Source organism: Saccostrea cucullata, unplaced genomic scaffold, assembly GCF_032062105.1.
Source record: "Saccostrea cucullata isolate Sc308-1 unplaced genomic scaffold, CSIRO_AGI_Scuc_v1 ctg237, whole genome shotgun sequence".
Classification (NCBI taxonomy): domain Eukaryota; kingdom Metazoa; phylum Mollusca; class Bivalvia; order Ostreida; family Ostreidae; genus Saccostrea; species Saccostrea cuccullata.
Genome location: NW_026931975.1, coordinates 442,501 through 467,579, shown reverse-complemented (window position 1 = coordinate 467,579; position 25,079 = coordinate 442,501). Strand labels below are relative to the sequence as shown.

Sequence of the window (25,079 nt, the reverse complement as noted above, 5' to 3'; positions counted from 1 at the left end):
TGGATTTTGTACTTGAATAATTTAGATGATTCCAAGAAAAAGTGTCTCTTTCAGATTTTTTTTTTCATTTTGAACACTTCAGTTTCATTTTTTCTCATACATTTATATTTAGGATTGTTAATTGTGTTTAAAGCTCTCTGTTACTTTAAAAAGTACATATAAAAGGTGTTTCTTTCCCTGAAAATTGTAACTTTTGAATTTGTTGAGATACTGTTGAAATTGGCAGTAAAAATTATTATAATCCCTTGTCATTGTTAAGACCCTATTTTTTCCCATTTCAAAAAATATATATATAGTGTAACATAGGAAAACATTCAAATAAAGTGTAAAGTGAGCGTTTTTTTATTTTGCTCAAAATAAAAGTTAAAAATTATCTCTTTTAATTATAAAAACCCCGAGTCCAATCAATATCAGAGAACACAAAAATTAAAATTGTATAGTGCCAAGGAAAGGACTAACCCTCTTACCCCTTCCCTCGCGGTATATACCCACCTCTTGGTCTTTTTCATAGATATACCATATATATGTTTACCTGTGATTGAAGAGAAGCATATGCAATGTTGGGCTTAGCAGCTAGTCATTTCTTTATTTCACACATTCCTTTACTCTTAGAAGCAGTTAAACTTAAATTTTATAATGAACAAAAAGCCTTCAAAAATTATTGAAACACGAAAGTATGAAACCTACTAACTTTAAATCTGGTCCATGTGTAATGGTGTAGTGATTTCACAGAAAGATGCGTCATACAACAATGTTCTTTAGAGTGATTGACGAAGCTTTGTCTACATCATGCTTGATGAAACATGTAGTGCAGCTGCATCACATTTTACACCTCAAGACTTCATTTTTGTAAATGCAAGATCAACATAATCAGCATGCAATTTTTCTTTTAAAAAATCTGTCTACAGTCGATTCATTACTATCCCGTGATCTGTCATTTTTTTAAAATATATTTTTCCCACTTCATAAAAAAATTTAACACAGCTGCAGTCTTTTACATGAATGATTTTTTTTAAATAAATGTAACAACTGCTATTTATTTATTTGATTTCCCCCCTGATTCAGGTGACCTTTCGTGTGCCGCCCGTCGTGCGTCATCGTGTGCTGACATTTGAAAATTTGCAGTTTCTTCTCTGAAACCACTGAACCAATTTTAGCATATGGTACTTTGGGTTAATGGGAATAGAAATAATTGTGAATTTCATTGCCTCTTGCCCCTAGCCTGAGGGGCTGGGCTAAAACTATAAAAATAAAAGCAATCTTTAATAATCTTCTTCTTTATTCCTGGAAAACAAACAGCCAAACTATTGGCATGATTGTAATCAGCATTGAGCCCTCTACCAATATTGTAAAAATCATGGCCCCTGGGTCAGGGATTTTGGTATTATAGCGGGCAGGGATCAAATGATTATATAAAGTGTAAATGCATGAATTCTTTGAAAACCTCCTCTGCTCCTGGATATTAAACCAAAGAACAATGTACATAGTTATAATGAGGAAGGTTGCCTCTTCCAAAATCATGAATTTTATGGCCCTTGCGTGGATCAGGAGTTCTGCTGTTAGGGCGGGGTTCTAATGATTTATATAGTGAAAATGCATGAATTTCTTTGAAAATTTTCCCTCTGCTTCTGGTTATTATGCTGATGATCTAAGTATATGGTTATGATGAACAAGGATCATTCTTCCAGACATTTCAAGGCCTCTGGGTCAAGGGTACATGGGGGGGGGGGCTCTAATGATTATATACTGGAAGTGAATTAATGCTTTAAAGAACTTTATTCGGTAATAACCAATATTTGCCCCCCAAATCAAACTTTGATGGAGATATACTAAATTAAGTTCTTAAACAGGGGAGTAATGCTTTGCACTGAATATTTTCATAAGTAATGACTATGGTAATGACGTAATCAAATTTCAGTTTTTTATTTTACATGTAAGCAAGGATATTTTGAGTAAAAGTCACCGAGCGCATGTGTGTTCAGGATCAAATTTTGATATAATGTGTAGAATGATAATATCAATGAAATATGTCAATATCAGAACAAACTTGCGCTCTATAAATTTTAAAGCTAAAATTGTTGAAATTTTGTCCATTTTGTCCTCTTTCTGAAAAAGGATAAAAATCGGACTAATTTGTGACGTCATTAAAACAAAAATTGTGAATACGCTGCTTTGACATTATTTTCTGTTAATTTATATTTCTGATACAATTTATTGAATTCAGCACACTTCAGGAAGTTTTCAAAATTTGACTTTTGTAGGGGCAAATATATGCAATATACCGCATATAGTTCTTTGCTCCTTGGTATTAATCAAACATTTATGATGAAGCAAGGTTACCTTTTCAAAAATTGTGGAATGTATGACCCTAGGGTCAGAGGTTTCCGTGGGATGGGGGCACTACTGACTATTGTTGATAATTACCGTCTAATACTGATCAGTGAAAATGCATTTTTTTCTTTGTTCCCCTTCTCCACGTATGGGTAAAAGTTATCAAACTTAAAGCATGCTAAGTGTATAGTTATGACGAGCACAGGTGCCTCTTTCAAAATTGTGAAAAACACGAACCATATTCAATTGTTGGAAAGTTTTAATATACCCAGGTGACCTATAAGGCCCATGGGCCCCCTGTTAGGAATATACCAAAAATATCACAAAACCGTTTTCTTTAGCTTTAATGAAGAAGATAAATTCTCAGAAGAATAGTACATATATATGTACTTGTATATTTATTTCTATGCCTGTGTGCAAGTTATATAGTGATGTATGGCGTTGATTGATAGTGATCAATTAAGAATTGGACACCTGGATATTTCAATCAAAGGCATCAGCAGAAATTAAATTGTAGACCTAAATTACTTCTGAATAAGACTTGAGATTAGTTGAGTCACAATAAATTCTTCAATTCTACAAATGCACAACAAATTCAAAATCTTATTACTGATTACTAGATTCCAAACCATGATGGTTTTCGTTAAATTTAAATTTCAAGATTAGACATTTCGTCTTTCCGATACATACACGCAAGCTTAATTTCCATAATTTAAGATGTAAAATTTAAAAAAAAAATACAATTATAACAAAATACAAAGGGTCAGTGAGCTTTTATTTCCGCAGAGATCGATCAAGTACAATAAGCTTGTTAAAAGGCGGCGTACCATAGCATTATCTCTATCAAATTGACGTCATTAATTTAAAAAAATCTTAATATGAGTACAAAACTAAGATTAGTAACTTTTAACTTTTGTCAAAAATTTTGAAAATAAGAATTTACAAGCTAGCTAGTATAGGGAATCCGTTGAAAAAAACACAAACAAGGGTTGAAAACCTTTTTAAAAATGTAACTAGTGGAAAAAAATAAATGATTCTTTACTATAATTTTCCAATTAAAATTTTTTTGAGCACGATCAGATTATAAGCACTGTCTATGATTACATCGTACACTCGATCGGTAGCACGCGCATATATACATGTAAATATAGCTGGACATTTATTTCAATTTTTTTGCCGGGGGGGGGGGGGGGGCTATGTTTACATCGATGTGTGAAATATGAAATTAACACACAAAATGATAAATAAATTATTTCATTTATTTATATTATGGAAAATGAAATGATTCTATCACTTCCTCGTTTTCTCCTCTCTCAATTATTCCTTACTTTTTCTTTGGTTTTCCCTATCCCATTGACTTTTTCCCATACTGTACTTTTTTTTTTTTACCAAAGTCGGAACATTTATACATATATACACTGTGCCTTTTATTTATTTAATCAATTACTGCTTGGGTAATTATATTTTTGAAAAATTCTCCTGGTAAATCCTTTTCTATTTTAAACTGCTTTGAATTAGTTTCAGAGTATTTAATACAGGATGGATATTTAAGGTTAAAAAATTATGTCCTTGTGGATCGGATACCTTAATGCCATACGGAGCATTACTGTTTGACAGTACCATACATGTATTAATTACGACGTTATTGTATCTGATAAGTTTACGATAAATACTATATGTAGTAAGATATTTTTTAGATTGGACATACATCGCAATATGATGCCTAAAATAATTTAAAATTATATGCATTTAAGGAAGCTCATTGAAAATAACGGATAGAGTCCATAAGAAAATATACATGTAACAAAGTGTGATGTATGAAACTTTTTAGTTTTTATAAACTTGAAATTATCACAAAAGCTAAAGTCTTCTCTTTTTTTTTTTTTTTTTTGCCTAAGAGTGCAGATCTTATTCCAACTTTATTTCTTGTTCTTTAAAAAGATGCCCAGTGTAATTTTGCGTAAGATCACACTATTATCAATGAAGACTTTGGGGATTGTCCGTCAGTTACTTGTACTCCTTTATTCCTATAAAAATAATCATTGTTAATATTTAAACACATATCATGATGTGTTTAAAAAGAGTATGCAAAATCAAAATACAATTTATCATTGTGGACTGATACTTTTTGTGGAGGTAAAGCAATTTTATAATTCATTTGTTTATTCACCAATTACATGTACATGTAAGGGTCCTCATGGGCAACCAGAAGATAGTCGTGTAGTTAAATAAACGTTCGCCTTTTCTACTTAGAATCAATAAATCTCTTTGTATTCGAAATAAAAGACACCACAGGCTGACAGCGTCTAACAAATCTGTTTCATATTAAATATTTTACAAGAGAAAGATGTTAATTGATAAAATAAGCAATAAATCCCTTGCAAGGAATGTGTCAACCATGCAGTTGGTCCAACACACAAGAGCAGGCTTTTTCTTTTGCGAGACAAGCTATTGACCAATATGTTGATGTAACAAGGTTATCAACCATCTCATTCAATGACAACAATTCAATGGGTACAGGTTGTAGTCATAATTTTCTATTATTGATTAAAAGTAACGTGAATATCTTTTTTTCAATGCATGAAGGATTTCATTTAGGTCAAAAAAGGAAAGCTGTCTGGTGTTTTGATCACGTGATATTGTATTGCATAGTTTATGCAAATTTTAACAGGAGCAATTTGTGTGATCACATCATAAATCTAAAAACAACTAAACAAAAAAATCTTTAGAATACACAAAAATCGAACAACAACTAGACAGTTATTCCCTCAGATATCATTCTGGGCATTTGACTGCAATTCCAATGGGGAAAAAGAGTGAACACGGGGTGATTATTATTCATGTTTTGAAATCTCGAAATTATTGCAATTAATATCAAAATTTTACCATTTTCATGCTACCATCAGATACAAACTAAATGATATAAAGAGCGCATTTCAGTTGCAAAGTTCAAATCAATACATCTAAATGTTACAAAATCGACGGGAATTGACCGCATTTAAAGGGTTTCGGCGATCCAAAAAAAAATCGGTCATGTGCAAAATGGCAGTAGTGAAAATCCAGGATTTAGATGACCCACGTATTCGCAGTGTTTCGTAACAGTTAACACTGCAATATCATTTAGTTAAGGGATATAGGGGTGGAAGGGGGTAATTATTTTTCCCTCATTAAAAAACGCAACTCTTGCATGCAGGATTATGTTCTTTTTCATTTCATTGGTAGCATACAAAAATTACCCGCATTTATTAGTTGTATCAATTTTTTTTTTGTTCAGACAAAGTACCAAGGACAAAAAAAAGCCTTAATTAAATAACATCGTCTCAAGCCACGGTTCTGAGTCAGCATATGGCTCTCTCCTACCCAGAATGAGAGAAGGTCGTGCATTTTGGCCGTGGTTTGCGACGATGAAAGGGTCTAAACTATTAACCTTAAATTAGATACTTTTAATTATTATTCTTTATCTAAATTTTCTCTGATTTAAATATCAAAGATGGGCTTTATAGACACTTCAGAACATGTAACTCCATTTTTTAAACTTAACTAACTTGAACTTTTTTAAATTTTCATAAATATTTAGGACATGTTTTGTAAATCTTCAAAACCGATAATTAATTCCTTCTACATATCAACTCCATCTTCATTTGTTGTTAGACCTTACCCAATAACCTGCTCATTTACAATCGCGTCTATTGTACGCATTCCATTAATGGATGAGATCGTCATCGGTCAAACGCAATGTTAACCTCAGTACTACTCAGGTATTAAAGTCTTCGACGAACTACCAGGTGAGCAGTTAGCTCTTAAGACTTGGTACCATTCTGTTGTCATCGCCAGGTAAGCATTTTAAAGAAAAAGGCAGGGAACTCGGTGCTTCTTAAAAAAAAACCTTTTTAATCATAATTAGAACGATCAATTACTAGTAATGAAAAAAAAATTTCAATCTGAGAGTCAAAATTTAATTTATTATTCTAAAAACGATATAGGCTCAAAGTTTCTCTGTCAATTTCCGATCCATTGTAAATGAAATTTTATATGTATTTTTATTCTGGTGAGATTTTAAGACGTTTGTGAACTGGAGAAAAAAAACGAGGGGCGGAGTGCCCCCTCCCCCATGATCTAATCGATATACAGCATAAAATGGAAAATATGGCTTATTGCTTTTCAAGGAAAATCCCCCAATGTTTGTGCCGAACTCCTAAATAAAATTGCATCGTAGGGGGCAGTTGATAATGACTCAGAATTCGTCTATCAGATCCATATTTGTCGTTGCTGAAATATTATTATCTGTAATTTGTCATGTTTGTGGGGAAATACAAACTCATTAAAATTTATGTTCATTAGATATTGCGAAAAAGAGTATAAATGATCTTACTAATTTGGTTTGTTAAGGTATTTCTATTTTTAAAAATGGCTGAATATTTTGAAAAAAATAAGTCTTATTTAAAACTATAATATTATATAATTTGTCTTTTTTCATAATTTCGCATTATCTCTCTCAAATTCCCTTCAACCCTATTTTCATGTACAAATGTATAGCAAGAAAAGTTAAGAGCAATTTTTACGTTCGTACATTATTTTATTATTTTTAGTAAATTGAGAGATACTCTTAAGCCCCTCCCCCCCCCCTCAAAAAAAGAAGAAGAAAGAAAGGATATCCGTGTGATTGTTAAAACTGACGGCAAGAAGTTTGAATCTCATCAAGACAAACAATATAAAATTTGTTAATAGCAGAAAACTGAATGTTTGTCCCTGCGTTAGATCTTAATTAAACACAAGGTTATTTCCCCATTTGTGACGATTTGTCTATACCTGATAACTCCATGCAATTTCCTTACCTTTTTCTTACAGGGTCTCAATAATGAAGACGGCTTGCTGTGCTTTGCTGTTTCTAGTGACAGCTGTCGGTGCTCAACAGACAAGGTTAGATCTGATTTTATTCTTTATGCATGTAAGAAACTATTTTCGTTTACTTTAATTAATAAGTTAATTATACAGTTAAATTTCATTATCTTGAACTCAATGCATGGGACCTAGGAAATACTTCAAGCTTAAGAAATCCGAGAATTCGACGCATCAAGGGTAAAATACTTAAAGAATAAGTAATTGGGACTTCCAAATCACTTCGATACATCCATGGTATTCGAGATATCGGTATTCGTGATACTGAAATTCAACTGTAGCAATGTAATTTGCCAAACGTTGCGTGGAAGTGTTATAATATTCTTGTTTCATTTATGCTTCTTGTTTTCTCATTACAACATTCTATTGACATCGCCTTAAACATGTAAATATATGTCGCGGATACTAACCCACCTATTAGATAAAACCGCTAAAAACTTTTATTTTATACTATTCAGATTTGTGAGAACGTATGGCAATCCATACTTGTTTCGTCTCCAGCGCGGAACCCTCCCTCAGACGAGTCTAACCAGGGTAGCCCCTGGGGGTCTCAGAAGGGTAGTATCTCTAGGTGATGATAACAATATGTTTTCTCCCATGAGAAGGAGTGCTCTCCTCGTTCGAAGAAGACCCCTAGTAAGAAGATTGAATCTAGGAAGACCTCTCATGACGTCAATGAACGATGATGACGATAACTTAAGATTTTTGAGAATTAGGCGACCCCTAGTGAGAAGACAGAGCCTAGGAAGACCTATCAGGACGCCATACGATGATGATGATGATTATTCACGATTGTTTGGATCTAGGAGACTGATGACATTAGGTCAAAACAGACGAAGCATTTTTCCTGGAACCATTCGAAGCACGAGGAGAAGCATATATTCACCAAGGCGAATCTTCGGTGACGATAACGACGACTTCGATGATCTCTTCAGATTTAACCGACAAGTCCCTCTAACCCTGGGAACCAGGAGGCGCTCTCTTTCACCTTTGCGATTTGGCAGCCTAAATGACGATTATGATGATATCCTAAGGCCGTTTTCTCGCAGCACCAGAGGTAGGGTATCCCCAATGCGAGGATTTAGTGTCGATGACGACGATGACAATGTCCTCAGATTTAACCGGCCTTTCTCTAGTGCCTTAGGAAATAGAAGAAGCATATTGTCACCAATGCGAGGTTTTGGCGATAGTTTCGATGATCTTGATGACGGTTTTAATTTAAACATGCCCTCTACAACAATGGGCAGTCGCAGAAGCTTTTCTCCGCTTATGGGATCTCTAAATGACAATATTGATGATGATAACCTATTTAATCCATTCAGGCGGTCTATGTCTATGGGAGGCTTGAGGAGTATGTCTTCTCCTTTGTCATTTGGTGGTGACGACGATAGGAATAGCCTCTTCAACTCTGGCTTTAGCTCTTCTTCAAGCACCGTCGGAAACGTGGCTTCCTCATTTAATAGTATTGATGATTATGACGATGGATGGAACCTATTTTCAGGAAGGACCGGTTTTATGCCTACCCTCGGAAGCTCGTCCGTCTCTAGTTCTACAGGAACCTCTCTACTGAACAACGACTTGGATGACAATTCTCTGGAGTCCTTCAAAATATTTTAGAAATATGTAATTTACAAGTTTAAAATAAATGGCGGAAGTTGATACTTTTTTTTTGCTTTATTTGACGAATGGGTGACAGTAAATAATTACTGCTAATCCTTTTATATGTTGGTTATTTGTTAAATTATGAAGTGATTAAATGACAATATCGCCTATGCCTCATCATGTCGACAAAAAAAGTGACGAAATATTTGTATAGTGATCATTTTATTAATTTCATGATATATTTTTTTTAATTACCCATTGGACCATGTGTATCTTTAAGTTATAAAATTTAACTTACAAAGATGAAAGGAATTCTACAAGAGTAACCAGACATTATTAATTTCATCTATTAGTCACTTTTAATCCAGAGAATGAGAGGATAAGTACTAGTATCCCCTTTTTTTATCTTCGCAAGCCGAAATCTAGAGAATATAAAAAATCCTTCATAAGGCCAAAATTAAAAACATGTTTGTTTACCGACCCAGATTTTTAGGAATGGGTAGGTAGGTAGGAAAAATATTTTTTTCTACTTGAGTTCAAATCAGATTACTATTAAAACAAAACAAAAAAATCAATATGTTCATGTACATATATTCTTTTCATTGGAACTGATAATGCTTCAAGAAACAAAATGTACTAGTATATTCGGAAATTTTTATTAACAATAAAAAAAAAATATATTATTGAAAAGTAGAATAAAATATTTTGAGTCGGGCTAATTTTCATGGGTCGGTCGGCTAAGGGCAAACAAACAATATTATGATTTAGTCCTATGGAATGGGTTTTTGATCAGATTCGGGCGAAATCCTTAGCTTTGCGAAGATAGTCGTAATTTTTTTTTTTTTTTACATTATTATTATCTATCTTAATGCTTTCCGGGCTTTTTTCGCGAGTTTAAACGTTTTTCTGGCACGTGAAATATAAAAATCGTGAAAAAGCCCGGAAAACGTAAGATATTTTGGACTAATGTGAAAAGAAATCGGATCTTGAAGATTGACGTAACCTATGTGTATTTTTAAATATGAATGAATGCACGTAAAACAATCAGTGCCGTTCTGGTAAAAAAAATTGATACCTTTTTGTGCAAAACAGAAATACAAAATGTACATGTACTTTGTTTCGACTCATAAATTTTACAGACAGACAATTCAACTTTTACTGTTACAATAAAAAGTAACAAACGTACGTTTAGACAGTTCAATTTTAAACTTTTCCTCTGAATTAGGAGAATGTCGTGTAACTCAGTGAGTCGTTTCTTTTGCATGCCATATGCGTTTGGAAAATTTATTCATAATAAACAGGTAGAGGACCGACTGACTCTTTCCGTGTTCCTGTCTTCAAAACCGATGTTTTGGAAGGTTTTAAAATAAAAGAACTAACTGAAAGTTGTTTGCATCACATGACCGTATGCTTCAGGTCATGTGACAATAAACTTCAGAAAACGGAGAAATTGAATTTTAGTACATTTAAGAAGATCTGATCGTGTTCGAATACTTGTAAATTGCACAAATACGGTAATGAATGATCGTTAAGATAATTTTCGGATAAGAGATCATTGTTGTTCATAAGAGAGTAATGGACATAGCATAAAACCAAGCAAATGACAAAGAATAAGTAAGAACCCATTACAAGATAAATTAATTGATATATTTATTTAGAATGCCAGATGCCAGATCGAACATTGTGAAAAGATGACAATGTAAGGTAAACAGAGCAGTTAGAAGCATACATAAAAGAGCTTGATGTCCCTTCTTTGCCTTTGGATCAAAGCGATTTGTAATTTAGAAGAAATGTTTTTGCTGAATCTGATCCAAGTCCAGGTGTAAATCAACTGCAAAGATTGGCGTATTTTTCAAGTCGATCCAGTTCTTTGTGTGCATTTTCTATCTTTTTCTGCACAAGAACCTCTTCTCGTTTTTGCTGGGCCCTCTCCTGCTTCTCTGCTTGTGTTTTTTCTTGATTTTCTATTCAAAAATTATAAAAGGCACAAATTATTAAACAACAAGATGTGTTTGTGAAACACTATGCGCCCGGCGGCAACAAAGTTAAAAAAAACTATTTTTACCATATAGGTCACAGTTAAGGTCACAAGGCCATTGATCTTAATGTCATTCGAAAGAACTTTACTAGTAGGGTATGCATACCAAATATAAAGTCTCCATCTCCTATGGTTTAAAAGTAATGGTGAAAGTTCGAAAAAGCTATTTTTAGCATATAGTTTACAGTCAAAGTCACAAGGTCAACGACCTTGGTGTCATTTGAAAGAACTTTATCAGTGGAGTACGCATACGAAAAATGTAGTCTGTATCTCCTATGGTTCAAAAGTTATGGCGAAAGTTCGAAAAAAGCTATTTTTAGCATAAAGGTCACAGTCAAAGTCACAAGGTCATTGACGTCGACCTTGGTGTCATTTGTATGAGTTTAATTAATGAAGCAAGCATACCAAATATTAAGTCTCTATCTCTTATGGTTCAAAAGTTACGGAAAAAGTTTGAAAAAGCTATTTTTAGCTTGTAGGTCACAGTCTAGGTCACAAGGTCATTGACCTTGGTGTCTTTTGAAAGAACTTTTTTAGTGGAGTATGCATACCAAATATCAAGTCTTTACCTCTCAAGGTTCAAAAGCTAGGGCAAATGTTAAAGTTGACAACAGACAGACAGACAAACAGATAAACAGACAAACAGATAAACAGACAAACAGACAGGACAAAAACAATATACGCATCGGATCTATCGATCCGGGATTCGGGCGCATAAAAATGCTCACAAAAACTGCATTCTGAAATGACATGTAAATAAAGATTACAATTTAATTTACCTCTCCAATATTCAAAATTCTCTTTTTTGTCATTTGTCAATCGACTAGGTGGTCCAGGTTGCAGCTTAAGTGCTGAATCCTCGGTGAGAAATGTTAGATCAAAAGCCATTCCGCCCTTCCTCTCAGTCAAATCCTCCGTGATCATTGTCCGACGTACCTTTTCATACGTCTCCATCTCCTCCTTCCCCATCACCCCTACCCTGTTATGCTTTGCAAGGCAACTCTGAAATATACCCATGGCGCTCTACGTACGTGTATCCAACAACAAGAATACATAAGAAGTATGTTATTATGACGTCATGGCATTGTGATGTATTCCATTATGGCGTCATAGCCCCTTCCCCTTTTTTCATTACGGATATGATTGAATTTCGTAAAAAATGTTCAGTACTTTCATATAATACAAATTGAAATCATGTAAAAAGTAACCCCAGAAACAATTTTAATATCATTAATTTGAAAGAATTAAAAGATAAAGAACATGCATTCATACAACATGTACTAGTATAAATTTATAAACATTTTCGAGAGATTGGGGCATTCTCAAAGGCACTTGTTTTGTATATGGGACACCCCCTACTTGGTGGTAAAAATAAGTAGGGCTCGGATGCCCCGTATATACGAAACAATTAAGTGCCTTTGGGCAATCTGCCTGTATATTTCGTTTGTCTGATATTTGACGGTCTATATTTTGCGGTGTGTTTAACTACAATACCTCTGACTCTTGCCAAGCTATAGTGTAAGTGTTGTAAACTATCATATACAATTAAATAGAATTCATTTCTCAAATTTGAGAAATCTACATAGTTTATTTGCACTTTTCATTTGCTATTAGAGTCTTGATAGTAAGATGTTACATAAACTATTAACTTTATAAAACTTTATGTTTGGTTAAGTACATTAAAATTAACATATAACTGATCAAATTGTTGTTCAAATTGGGGAGGGGGCTATATAGAAACATACATTAATAATAAGTTATAAATATTAATTGAGTATTTGTACGCTTACAACCCCCCCCCCCCCCCCGGATGACAAAGATTTCATCACTCCCGAAGAATGAACCCACTAGTATTAACCGATCCAGAGTGAAAAACTTTCATTCCAGTGAAAAACTAATCATTTATTAAGATTTTTTAAAATACTTTTTTGATTAGCTTATCTATGAAAAAAATGGGGGGGGTATTATAAATTAAGGATGAAAAAATATAATTAAATCCACCTTTTCTGGTGTAAGAAAAAAAATTATTGTGAAAAAAAAGAAGTCATGTTCATTTTGGAGAACGCTATACTATGGATCTCGGCTAATGCCATTTTGAAACCCCCACTTTCGTAGTATCGGTAATTAGTGAAACCGGATGTTCCTACAAGAATTGGATAAGCATCATTTTCATCAGCAACCAGAGACGGTAAATAACTTCAGTCTTAAGAGTCAGTCTCCTTAAAATTTATTCAAAACTGTATTTCACGAAAGGGACATGCCAGCAAGTCAAAGAGAGTTAAAAGTGGGCGTATGAGAGAGTGAGGGATGAAAAGGGGGGGGGGGAGGTTAGCTGTTAATAAATATCAATCATAAAAAAAGTTTTGGGTCATATCATGCATATCACAGTGATAAACACGAGACATAGTGTGTTAAATTCACAGGCGCTTGTTTCATACAGTAAGCCTAGTTTTGTTATTATGGTCGAAGGTCCGAATTTCGACGGTTTCGTTCTTTTGTTTATATCTCGTTCGTTCTCGCGAGATCGGGCTGGTGTGTGTAAACATAGTACCAATTGAATTTTTTTACCTGCATCATCTATGAAAATGCATTTCAAACAGGTAAGCAATTATTTCACATAGTTTAAGGCGAAAAAATGTCTGTCTTACGCAATATCACTTTTTTGATGCAAATATGAAATCTGGTTACTGGTATAAGCTCTCTGCACATAACTTGAAAAAATGTCAACTGCATAGACTGACAATCCAGTACTGAAATTTACATACTTTGTTTTGGTATATGGAAAACAAGGCCAAACCAATTTTATTTTTAGTTTATTAGAACATTTTTTTTATTTAAAAGAAAAAAAAAGATATGACTTTTGAAATTTCAATGGCTTAATGTATTGTTTTACCTTATTTGTAGGCTTTTGAAAAAGTCATTGTTACAGATTGTATTCACCAACTTCCCTTACTAATGCATATCTGCTGTTATGGAGCAGCAAGGCAATACAATGTGCCCATTACAACCCTCAGAGATCGTGTGTTAGGCAATGTTGATCCTGAAACAGTTAAGAGTGGGAGGAGTCCTTTGTTAGATACACTCCAGGAATCTTAATATTGTTGAACATTTAAAGGTCATGGCAAAAAATGGCTATGGATATACTCGCCAAGAGGTTGTAGACCTGGCTTCAGATTACGCAGTCCAAAATGGTATTAGAGATAAGCAGCACCCATTCTCTCTTAAGTGGTTTCAGTTCGTGAGCAGGTGGCCTCAAAGTCCTTAAGCCTCAGTAGAAATTGTCAGGGCAAAGTGTGCATCAGTTCCTGTTGTTGACAGATATTTCAAAGAACTGGAACAGGTATAGAGAGAATAGTTTTGACAAGTCCCCTACCTAATTTACAATGTGGATGAAAAAGGATTTACCCAGAACCACACTCCTCCTTTTGTTGTTTGTGGTAACCAGTTTCCACCTCAAGCTGTCACTGCAGGTAAATCAAGTACCACCACAGTGATTGGTTGTGGAATATGGTACAGCAATTCCTCCTTTTTTCATATTTGCGGGGAAGAGAATGATGCCAGAGTTAATGGAAGGTGCAAACCAAGTAGGCAGAGTCTCAGAGACAGGATGGTCCAATTCACAGCTATTCCGTGAGTTCCTAGAAGATCATTTTTTGAAGCATGTCCCTATCAAGGATGGTCAAAAAGTTCTTCTGTTATGGACGGGCACAAATCACACACTTCTGTAGGACTTGTCCAGTGGGCAAGAGACAGGAACATCATATTGTTTATACTAACACACAAGTCACATTCTACAACCACTGGATGTTGGCTGTTATGGACCTAAGAAAATGTACAATTCAGAATGTCAAATATAACTGATCACACACCGTTGATATAACATTTGTCATATAGTTTGCAAGGTGTATATAAGGCCATACATTAGAAAACTTATAAATATTAAAAAACTGGCATCTACCCATGTTCGCGAGCTGTAATTCCACCAGACAGTCCCCCCCCTGCAGAAATATTTATCACTGGAAAACGAGATATCTGACAGTTCAAAAGATGATTAACCGATTAGAGAAAAAATGTTGACACAACATTCTTTGAAAAAGTAACAGCTTGTAGGAATGCAAAGAGAGAGGGAGTCGCTAAGATTTTTTAGAGAAAAACCATACTTTTCTCTGGCCACTGTTTAACAGAAAAAAGATCAGATGGTGCAACATGAAGATGAACAAAATGGTAAGGGAAAAGGCAAGAGAAATATAAGATGAAATCAAGGGGCAGCTTTTCTGGTGTAAAAAAAAAAATTATTGTTGTGGAAGACAGTGATACTGAGGAGGAGGAGGTGGTCATTTTGGAAAAGGACCTTTGTTGTGTGTGTAAAAAGTTTACACCAATGCCATTTTGTTAATATTCACCCTCACTGTGATGGCATGAGTGGGATGCCATGTAATTAGTGACACACCTGCGGTACTGTTGCAGTACAAGGGTTGTCCGATAACATGACAAATTCCTCAGCAACTCACTGCATTGAGGAGTAAAAATGATTATGAAATCAAACATTGTATTTACAATTGTTGCTATTAATTTACCTTATTTAACAAAAAATAAATCTAATTTCATTTCCACTAAAAATTTGTTTTGCTTGGCCTTCCTGATTGCTCAGCAAGTCAAAGAGAGTTAAAAGTGGGCGTAATGAGAGAGTGGCGGCGCCCATTGTTTATATGTCACTTTTGAATTCTTCACCAATAGAAGTAGATAAAACAAATTGGTTAAATCTTTACACAGGAAGGAATATAATTTGAATGATGTATTTACCGCTCAATTTATTTTAGTGGATTATTGTTTACATAACATAAAATATTGCAACACATTAAATGACTGTCGAAATATGGGCACACGAGGGTATATAGTAGAAAACTAGGTTTACTTATGAAACAAGTGCCTTTGCCTATACCCCCCACTTGAAAAGCGGGAGGGTATATAGAAATCGGGATGTCTGTCCATCTGTTACGTTCTGAGGTACCCATCTAATATCTGCAACTCCTCTAATACCACTGAAGAAAATTTGATGAGACTTTCAATGAATCTTTATTATAAAGTGCCATTGTGCACCTCCTATTTACATTTTGATCCAACACATATTTTGGTTTTCCCATAGCAAAACATGGACACTGCCATTATATCCATATGGGAAGCAGGGGGTATCATTTAGTGAGCTCATTGCTCACAGTACCTCCAGTTCAAAGTATCTTTTGAATGTCTTCTTTATGTCAAGAATCTTCATGCAAGCTAGCCCAATATATCGCAAGGTGTCTGAGAGAGGATCCATGAATGACAACTCTGCAAGGGAGATTAAACAGAAATCCCTATCATCATTAGAGTCTGAATTTTCTCTTTCTTTTACTTCAAAAACCATGCCAATATGGCTCATACTTCAGCATAAAGTGCTTGCGGTTGAGGATATGCAGTGACCTTGAACCATATTTTTTAGAACAAAGATCAAGGTTATAATTCTAATTTAAAGCCCTTCTTTAGAATTTTCATACATTTGCACTCTGTGGTTCTATCTCATTCTGACATATATAACCCATAGAGAGTTTAGGGTTAAAAAATTTGCAATGACCTTAAACTAACTTTCAGGTAAGAGGTCAAGGTCATAGCAAAACTTTTTAAGATACTGTTGCCCCTTGTATTTTCATCATCCCATCCTTAACAAAAAGCTGTCTTTAGTATTATTTTTTTCTCTCCATTTTGGCATAGTTAGCACCAACTGGTTCATCCTTTACCAACTGAGGTCCATGGTTAAAATTGTATGTCAAGGATGAATGTCAAACTCCATGTACAGTACCCTCTATCTTTCCTTCTTCTCAAAAAAAAGACAGTCCTTTGAGATGGCCACCATGTTACGAATGTTTATTTGTCACTGAAATTCTGTTGCCATAGAATAGAAAAAACTTGATGATATAAAATATTGTTTATAAGAAAATTAAGAACTTGTAAGATTGCATTTTAAAAAGCAAATTTAGAGAAGAGCATAATGAATTTTGTACTGAAAAAAAAAAACTTGAACTGTTGAATAATGAGAAAAGACTGAAATGAAAGTTGTGTATTGTAATTTTTTATGAAAATGTCTTGCACATATTTTAACTGAATTAATTTAAAGGAAGACAGTTTTATTGCTATTCAAAATGTTCAAATAATTTTCATTATCTTGTAGGATAACTACATTTCCATATCAACAAAATGTATGAAGTTTTGGTTCTAAAAGAAGGCTACAGTATTCCAAAAGAACAAGGTTTTATTATAATTTCAGAATATATTTTTTATACATGTACATGTAATTGAAAAGAAAAATGATAATTTAAAACCTGGTATGCATATAATTCAAAAACACAAGGTCTAGTAACTTTTTAACGAGCTGATGTGATGAATATTTACAGACTGATTAAATTACAAATTACTTGCATGTACATTGAATATGTTTATATTCTCACTTTAGGTCAGATGAAAACCAGTGGCAGCATCACCTTAATTAAAGGCCTACATAACATCATTGTTGACACAGGGAATCCATGGGACAAAGATTTACTTCTTCAAGGTGATTTCTTGACAATCAATTTAATTTTTATATTTAAATTGTGAAAATTTATATTGTTCTTTTTTTGGAGGGGGGGGGGATATTTTCCTTGTATATATCATGGCTTTCTATTTTACTGTTCTGATACTAATGGATGTTTTTCTGTGTTATTGCCTTAATACTTAGTACCGGTAACAAAATCACACATAATAAATAGTGCAGAGCACTGTTGTATTGTTGTAAAAGTCTTGTATACTTCTGTTTCAAGTGAAAAGTTAACACTATACAATTAATTACCCCTTTTGAGGTCTTGAAATAAGGACCCCTGGCCCACGAGGTTCCTGCCGCGTAGCGGCCGAGGTCAGGGCAGGTGATCAAGTGGCCCAGCTAGGTCGAGGGTCCTTATTTCACCATGTTGAACTCAAAAGGGGTAATCAATTGTTTATTATATCGATATATATATATTGAAAAGTATGAATCTCTAACCGCTTTCTTTATGTATCGGTTTCTACACTCCGTATAGTGAAGTTGTTTACATTGACGTCTGCAAGTCGTGTAAGTTTTTGCATCATGATTTACTGATTAAAATAATATTTGGTTGATAGCGACATACATGTACATTGTTATAACTAACGATTACTTTTCCTCTACCCAGTCAAAATCTAATATAGAATTAAACTCTTTACAGAGCCGCTTCTACATTCCAGAACTGAATTGAAACTATATTTTGAAATGAGTAAAGCGTTTAAGTTAACAATAAAATTTTGCTGTATTCTGTATGGTAATGCAAAACAGACCATGCACAATTTTAAAAACGTGTTGTTTTCTCGAATGATTATTATTTTATGCATTAACTTCACTCAAAAAGGAATTTTTGATTAAGAGGTCATTATTAAGCGGTCATTAATTATAATGACCGGTCATTATGTCCCATATGCAATGATTCCTAGGTCATTATTGCTGTAAACAGTACCATTTGGAGTCATTGTTGTGTTTTAAAGTTTTCTTACCAGCCAATCAAATTCGAGTATTATCAATAGAGGTATAATAATAAATATTAGTTTGCTTAGGACTTTTTATATTATTCAGGATTACAGAAGTACCAGTTAACTCCAATGGATGTGGACTATGTTATTTGTACAAGTGGTCGGTCAGATAAAGTTGGTAACCTGAACTTATTTACAAAGGCTAAACACATTGTCTCAGGAGAACTTTGCTTTGAAGACAACTTCTTCGACCATGCATTTAAGCAGGTATTTGTACCCATCTTTTGAATCTTTGGTCTTGGTTGGTGCTCTGAAAATCGATTGATGATATATACAGGATGTATGAAAATGAAATAAAGGAAGGGAGTTGTTGTTACACGGCAGTGTTTCAAGATGTTCTATAATACATTATTTTTATACTAAATAACTGTGAAATAATTGCCTTGAAAAAATTCATTTATTTCTTTGTTTTCCATTATCACCTTTGCACAATTTATAATTTTGTAATACATTAATTTTCAAAAGGTTAATTGGCAATTAATTTCATATAACTTCTTATTCTTTTAACATGTTTATTTTGTGATATTGACTTTATATTTTTCTGAGAGGAAAAGTATAATTTATGACAGAAAAATACAAAGATGTATCCAAATAGAACAGATAGGAAAGTGATTATAACATCATTTTAAAATTTAGTGAATTCCAATTTTAAAAAAATCAAGCTAATTCAGAGAATTTGTGTCCCCCGCTTAGGGAAAAAGTAAACCATGCGCAGTTTGGGGGAGGGGAAGGGGTGGGGGTCGGATCCCCTTGATTGAATTTGTAGAATTATTAAATGTATACATGTATACTGAAGCAAATAAAATATGCCAATATGGATATAAAGGTTTGATTGCTTATTCTTTATTATGTGTATAGAAGATTCTGGAATATTTATCACACTGTAATGATGATTTTATGAGTTTGTACAAGCCAGACCTCAAAAATTTTTCATTTCACATGCTGAATACTATCATTCAGTTAAAAAAAAATAGTATTTCGAAAAAAATAAAAATGGATCGTCTTGGAATCGAACCCGCAGCCTCTCAAATGTGAAGCGAGAGACATACCACTAGACCATGGAGCCGCTTCAATCTGGGAAAAGTTATATGCAAACATGAAGTCACATACATGTATATATTCACGTTCGATATTGTCAAAATTTTACACAATGCATGGTGTCTAATTATTTAACCTTTATTAAACAGTTCTAATAGATGTAATAAGAATGTAAAGTCCACCAAGAACCTGTTTTATACGTAATAACTCTCCTCATGCCCCTTTGCTAAAAATAGCGACATGTAATACAATAAATACTAATAAAACAAACGGGGCGGGACACTTTGAGAGGGGTGAGAGAGGTCCTAGGGAGTTTTGGTATAAAATTACATTGCAAAAGCTCAAAATCTTCTTGAAATATCGCCCGGAAATTATAGTGTTTCATACAGACAGAATGTATAAATTTACGACCTTGAACTTTGACCTTTTGACCTCAAAATCAAAGGGGTCTTCCTTAGGCCACAGGGAGTTGTTACGTAAAATTTCATTGCAAAAGCTCAAAAGGTTCTCGAGATATCGTGTGGAAACGAAAGTGTTATAACAAACAGAATATGCAAATTTATGACTGACCTTTTGACCTCAAAATCAATAGGGTTCTTCTTTAGTCCATAGGGAGTTGTTATGCAAAATTTCATTGCGAAAGCTCAAAGGGTTCTCGAGATATCGTGTGGAAATGAAAGTGTTACAGACAGACAGAAAGACGGACGGAAGGACGGACGGACAGACTGACAGACCCAAATTAATATCCCCCACTTTTCAAGCAGGGGACAAAAACATTTTGTAGTCAGATGGCATAAATTTAAAAGTTCATTTTTCAAATGTATTGGCAAATAGTTAAGTTGATATTTATCATATTTATAGGTATCCTCTGAATTTTTTCAATTTCTAGTAGATTAAATGTTTGTACTTGTGTCTTGATATAATTTGGTATGTGATAAATGTATACAAATATATCTTTGTAGTGTTTGCCAGTGATGTGTTAGTGTGATGGCTGAACAAACAGGCAAGGCTTTCATTATTGGTGCTCAGATATGAACTGAAGCTACTTTGTATTGTTCCTTATACATAAGTATACTCTCCATTTAACAATTAACTTTAAATTAGAATGAAAAGAGTGAAATTATAGCTGCTTTAGTTTGCTGGATAAAAGTATCCTTGTGTTGCTAATACCAGTAGATACTAATATGACATCACTAATTATTGATTAAATTAAATTAACATGCACATAATACACATGTTCAAAATGAATTTCAATAATTTTAGTTTTAGAGGATAATAATTCTTGTTTTTATTTGCATGTACCTTATGCAATGTAATGTTAGCAATACTGACTAACTCCATAAGCCATTTATTCAGCTTCAAGAAATTTACCATACACATCTCCTGTCATATTTGTAGGGGATTCCCAATGAAATAGATGATGAAGTTGTTATCTTTTCAGGGGATTAATTCCCAATGAAGCTGTTAAAGTCTGTTATATTTGTTGGGAATTTCCTTCAAAAAGGATGATGAGATTATTATACTTGCAGGGGATTCCATATGAAATTGATGATGAAGTTGTTATACTTGCAGGGATTTCCCTATGAAATTGACAATGAGATTGATTATAATGTATTTGTAGGGGATTCCCTATGAAATTGATGATGCATGAGGTTGTTATATATTTGTAGGGGATTCCTTATGAAATTGATGATGAGGTTGTTATATATTTAGGGGATTCCCCTTTGAAATTGATGATGAGATTATAATGTATTTGTAGGGGATTCCCTATGAAATTGATGATGAGACTGTTATATTTATAGGGGATTCCCTATGAAATTGATGATGAGGTTGAAGTCGTGTCCACACCAGGCCAGTCTGGTTCTGATGTATCTGTTCTGGTCAAAAACACAGCCCTGGGAACTGTTGCTGTCACAGGTAAAATTAACATACAATTGCTCTCCATTCTCTCTGGAGTGGGGGAGGTCCCAATTACTTTCATTGAAAGAGTGGTTTCATTGAGTCAAATGCTGACTGACGTTTTTCATACGAATTGTTAGTCCATTATTTATACACTGAATTGACAACGGATTTTTCCGTTATTACCCGATCATGACAAGGAGCACACGGCGGATGTGACCGGTCAGCAGGGGATGCTCACTCCTCCATGGCACCTGATCCAACCTCTGATGTTTCAGAGGTCCGTGTTTGCTCTGCTCCTATTTTGTATTGTTAGCTCACCTGAGCTGAAAGCTCAAGTGAGCTTTTCTGATCACCCGTTGTCCGGCGTCCGTCCGTCCGTCTGCAGGGTTTAAACTTAACTGAAATTTGCACGAGCCATGTGGGCTCCTGACATTTCCAATTTAGGAGCCCACTGCTAAATTTGTTAGCCCACAGTCTCTGTGATTTTTTTTTTAAAAAAGCATAGATACTCGGACAAAAAGTAGATACAAATGAAATACATATATAAATTCATCTGTTTAAATTGGAGTTCTTGCGTCATAAAAGTCAGATGTCATATAAATATTTAATCAAAGGAAATAAAATTGTATTCAATAAATATTTTTACTATCTTTTTTTTTAACTTGGTAATACATATATATATATAAATACATAGCCCTGGTACATGTCTTCAACTGATAAATTGACAATGACACAATAAGATTTTCTAGGTTAAATATTTTGACTACAACATATCTGAAATAGGTGAAAACACTTAGTATTCATATGACTGAGTAGTTGGGAGTTATTAAAATTGTATATCTCTCACGTATCAACCATTTTGTATATCTTTCACGTATCAACCATTTACAGAGGGTTGGAGGAAATTCGAATAAGGAAAAAAAGACGATCGTTTTAGGGAATTTCACAAATCGTGTAGTACTTCAAATGGAAAAGATGAAGAATATTTACGAACAATAGGACCATACTGCTGTGATTTATTTCATTTTTCTGTAGTTTTAAATCAAAAACCTGCATAAAATGTCTGTTTTTCAGTAAGGGGACTGGGAATGAATTCGGTCCCCTGCAGAATTTTTATTCGCCACGTGGGCGAACAACTTACAAATTTTATGAGCCCACACCAATTTTTACTCGCAATTTGCGAGTGGGCGAGCGTTAAGTTTAAACCCTGGTCTGTCTGTCCGTCCGTCCGTCTTTAAACTTTTCACATTTTCAACTTCTTCTCAAGAACCACTGGGCCAATTTTAACCAAACTTGGTACAAAGCATCCTTGGGTGAAGGGGAATTTAAATTGTTAAAATCAAGGGCCAAGACCCCTTCCAAGGGGAGATAATCAAGAAAATACAAAAATAGGGTGGGGTCATTAAAAAATCTTCTTCTCAAGAACCACTGGGCCACAAAAGCTGAAACTTATATGAAAGCATCCTGGGGTAGTGTAGATATTAAATTGTTAAAATCATGACCCCTGGGAGTAGGGCGGGGACACAATAGGGAATCCAAGTTTTACATAGAAATATATAGAACAAATCTTTAAAAATCTTCTTCTCAAGAACCACTGGGCCAGGAGAGCTGAAACTTATATGGAAGCAACCTTGGGTAGTGTAGATATTAAATTGTTAAAATCATGACCCCCGGGGGTAGGGCGGGGCCACAATAGGGAATCCAAGTTTTACATAGAAATATATAGAACAAATCTTTAAAAATCTTCTTCTCAAGAACCACTGGGCCAGGAGAGCTGAAACTTATGTGGGAGCATCCTTGGGTAGTGTAGATATTAAATTGTTAAAATCATGACCCCCGGGGGTAGGGCGGGGCCACTTTAGGGAATCCAAGTTTTACAAAGAAATATATAGAGCAAATCTTTAAAAATCTTCTTCTCAAGAACCACTGGGCCAGGAAAGCTGAAACTTATGTGGAATCATCCTTGGGTAGTGTAGATATTAAATTGTTAAAATCATGACCTCCGGGGGTAGGGTGGGGCCACAATAGGGAATCCAAGTTTTACATAGAAATATATAGAACAAATCTTTAAAAATCTTCTTCTCAAGAACCACTGGGCCAGAAAAGCTGAAACTTATGTGGAAGCATCCTTGGGTAGTGTAGATATTAAATTGTTAAAATCATGACCCCCGGAGGTAGGGCGGGGCCAACATGGCCGAACAAAGTTTTACATAAAAATATATAGGAAATTTCTTTAAAAATCTTCTCCTCAAGAACCACTGGGCCAGGAAAGCTGAAACTTATGTGGAAGCATCCTTGGGTAGTGTAGATATTAAATTATTAAAATCATGACTCCCAGGGGTAGGGCGGGGCCACAATAGGGAATCTAATTTTTACATAGAAATATATATAGAACAAATCTTTAAAAAAGATCTGCATCACCCAAGTTACTCAGGTGAGCGATGTGGCCCATGGGCCTCTTGTTTTATGAATACTGTTCGTTATCTCCATATCCTTCTTTCACATTACCAAGATTTGACTACACTACAACAAAAAGTGGGGGATAGGGGTGTAACCACTCTTTCAATGAAACTTTTTGATAGTAGAAAGTAATGTTTGGGGAAAAAAGGGGATTTTGGGTGTTACTGCTCCTACCCAATACTATGTGAATGTATGAATTGTCTATACACTAAACCTGGGACTCCTGCCGACAGGTGCTCTACCAAACAAAATTTTTACAATTGATGTACCGGTACATGTATCTTGATATGCATGACCCAAACCATTACATTATCTATTATATTCACAGGTTAAAAGCAAAATATCTGCTACATTCATAACCAGTATGTGGTATTTGTAGGAGGTCTCTTTGAGTGTTTTGATGACTTGGAGGACCCCAGCTTATGGCAGACATTGAGCGAGGACCCAGATTCCCAGGAACAGGGCAGGATCGGAATTCTCCAGCTGGCCAATCACATTATACCGGGTCACGGTAAGATGTTCCAGGTGCCCGAGGACTGCAAGCGGCAACTCAGAGTGGTTATGTACAGTGAGGAGCAGATCCAGCAAACCACAGGAAACACCACCACCACCTCTGTACAAAGCCAGTATGTTGTCATTGAGAAAGAGGAGGATCAGTAGTATTTAATGTACATTGTTTATTCCTGTACATAGGAGTTTGAGAAGGAGGTTTCAGTTCAAATGCAATCACCACAGTTCAGACACTAATGTTGGGTCAGAGGTGTCTATGCAATTTTAAATGCTGTACTGATCCATTGGGTGCTTCACAGTGTCTTTCATGTTTTCTGTTTACATATAACGGTTCATGTAGGAACTTTGGCATGACTGCTGACAATTACTTAAATTTATGTAAAGCATGTTTTAATTTTATTTGAAAGTTTTTATGAAATATTTTTATTTTGTCACTGATTTTTTGCAAATTTCTATGTCACTTCAGTATGAACCTTAATGTTCATTTAGTAATAGGATCATTGATTGTGTTTAATTCAGAAAAGTCAAACAAGAGAAACTATCCTGCATTCCTGAAATGAAATTAGGGATTGCAACATGAAAAGAGTAAATATATAGTACATGTAAATTAAACAACTGCCTCCAGACATTGCTTTTCATATTCAACTTTTTCAATGTATTTTTAATCTGAAATGCTTTGTACATTTTT

General features: G+C 34.4%; 3 protein-coding genes across 5 annotated transcripts in view; 2 read left to right on the top strand and 1 right to left on the bottom strand.

The window, feature by feature from the left end:
- The first annotated feature begins 6,076 nt into the window (after positions 1–6,076).
- On the top strand, positions 6,077–8,889 carry LOC134234154 (uncharacterized). The gene is made up of 3 exons (XM_062716217.1): positions 6,077–6,165; positions 7,180–7,251; positions 7,689–8,889. The coding sequence occupies exons 2-3, from the start codon at positions 7,190–7,192 to the stop codon at positions 8,845–8,847; spliced, it is 1,221 nt and encodes a 406-aa protein (XP_062572201.1). The 5' UTR covers positions 6,077–6,165; positions 7,180–7,189; the 3' UTR covers positions 8,848–8,889.
- Positions 8,890–10,503: 1,614 nt separating this feature from the next.
- LOC134234166 (uncharacterized) lies at positions 10,504–11,892 on the bottom strand. Its single transcript, XM_062716227.1, has 2 exons — positions 11,650–11,892; positions 10,504–10,796 (listed from the first exon to the last, which is right to left on the bottom strand). The coding sequence occupies exons 1-2, from the start codon at positions 11,885–11,887 to the stop codon at positions 10,660–10,662; spliced, it is 375 nt and encodes a 124-aa protein (XP_062572211.1). The 5' UTR covers positions 11,888–11,892; the 3' UTR covers positions 10,504–10,659.
- Positions 11,893–13,001: 1,109 nt separating this feature from the next.
- LOC134234153 (metallo-beta-lactamase domain-containing protein 1-like) overlaps positions 13,002–25,079 on the top strand; it is a 12,294-nt gene continuing 216 nt past the window's right edge. Inside the window, exons 1-7 of one of the 3 annotated variants that reach the window (XM_062716215.1) lie at positions 13,002–13,058; positions 17,076–17,153; positions 17,358–17,456; positions 18,525–18,688; positions 21,190–21,216; positions 21,349–21,436; positions 24,261–25,079. The exon at positions 24,261–25,079 is cut by the window's right edge and continues 216 nt beyond it. In XM_062716215.1, coding sequence (XP_062572199.1) covers positions 17,102–17,153; positions 17,358–17,456; positions 18,525–18,688; positions 21,190–21,216; positions 21,349–21,436; positions 24,261–24,541 — 711 coding nt within the window. In that variant the 5' untranslated portion in view covers positions 13,002–13,058; positions 17,076–17,101 and the 3' untranslated portion in view covers positions 24,542–25,079. Of the gene's footprint in view, positions 13,059–17,075; positions 17,154–17,357; positions 17,457–18,524; positions 18,689–21,048; positions 21,076–21,189; positions 21,217–21,321; positions 21,437–24,260 lie in introns of all 3 variants that reach the window. The other 2 variants (XM_062716216.1, XM_062716214.1) reach the window with 2 other exon arrangements.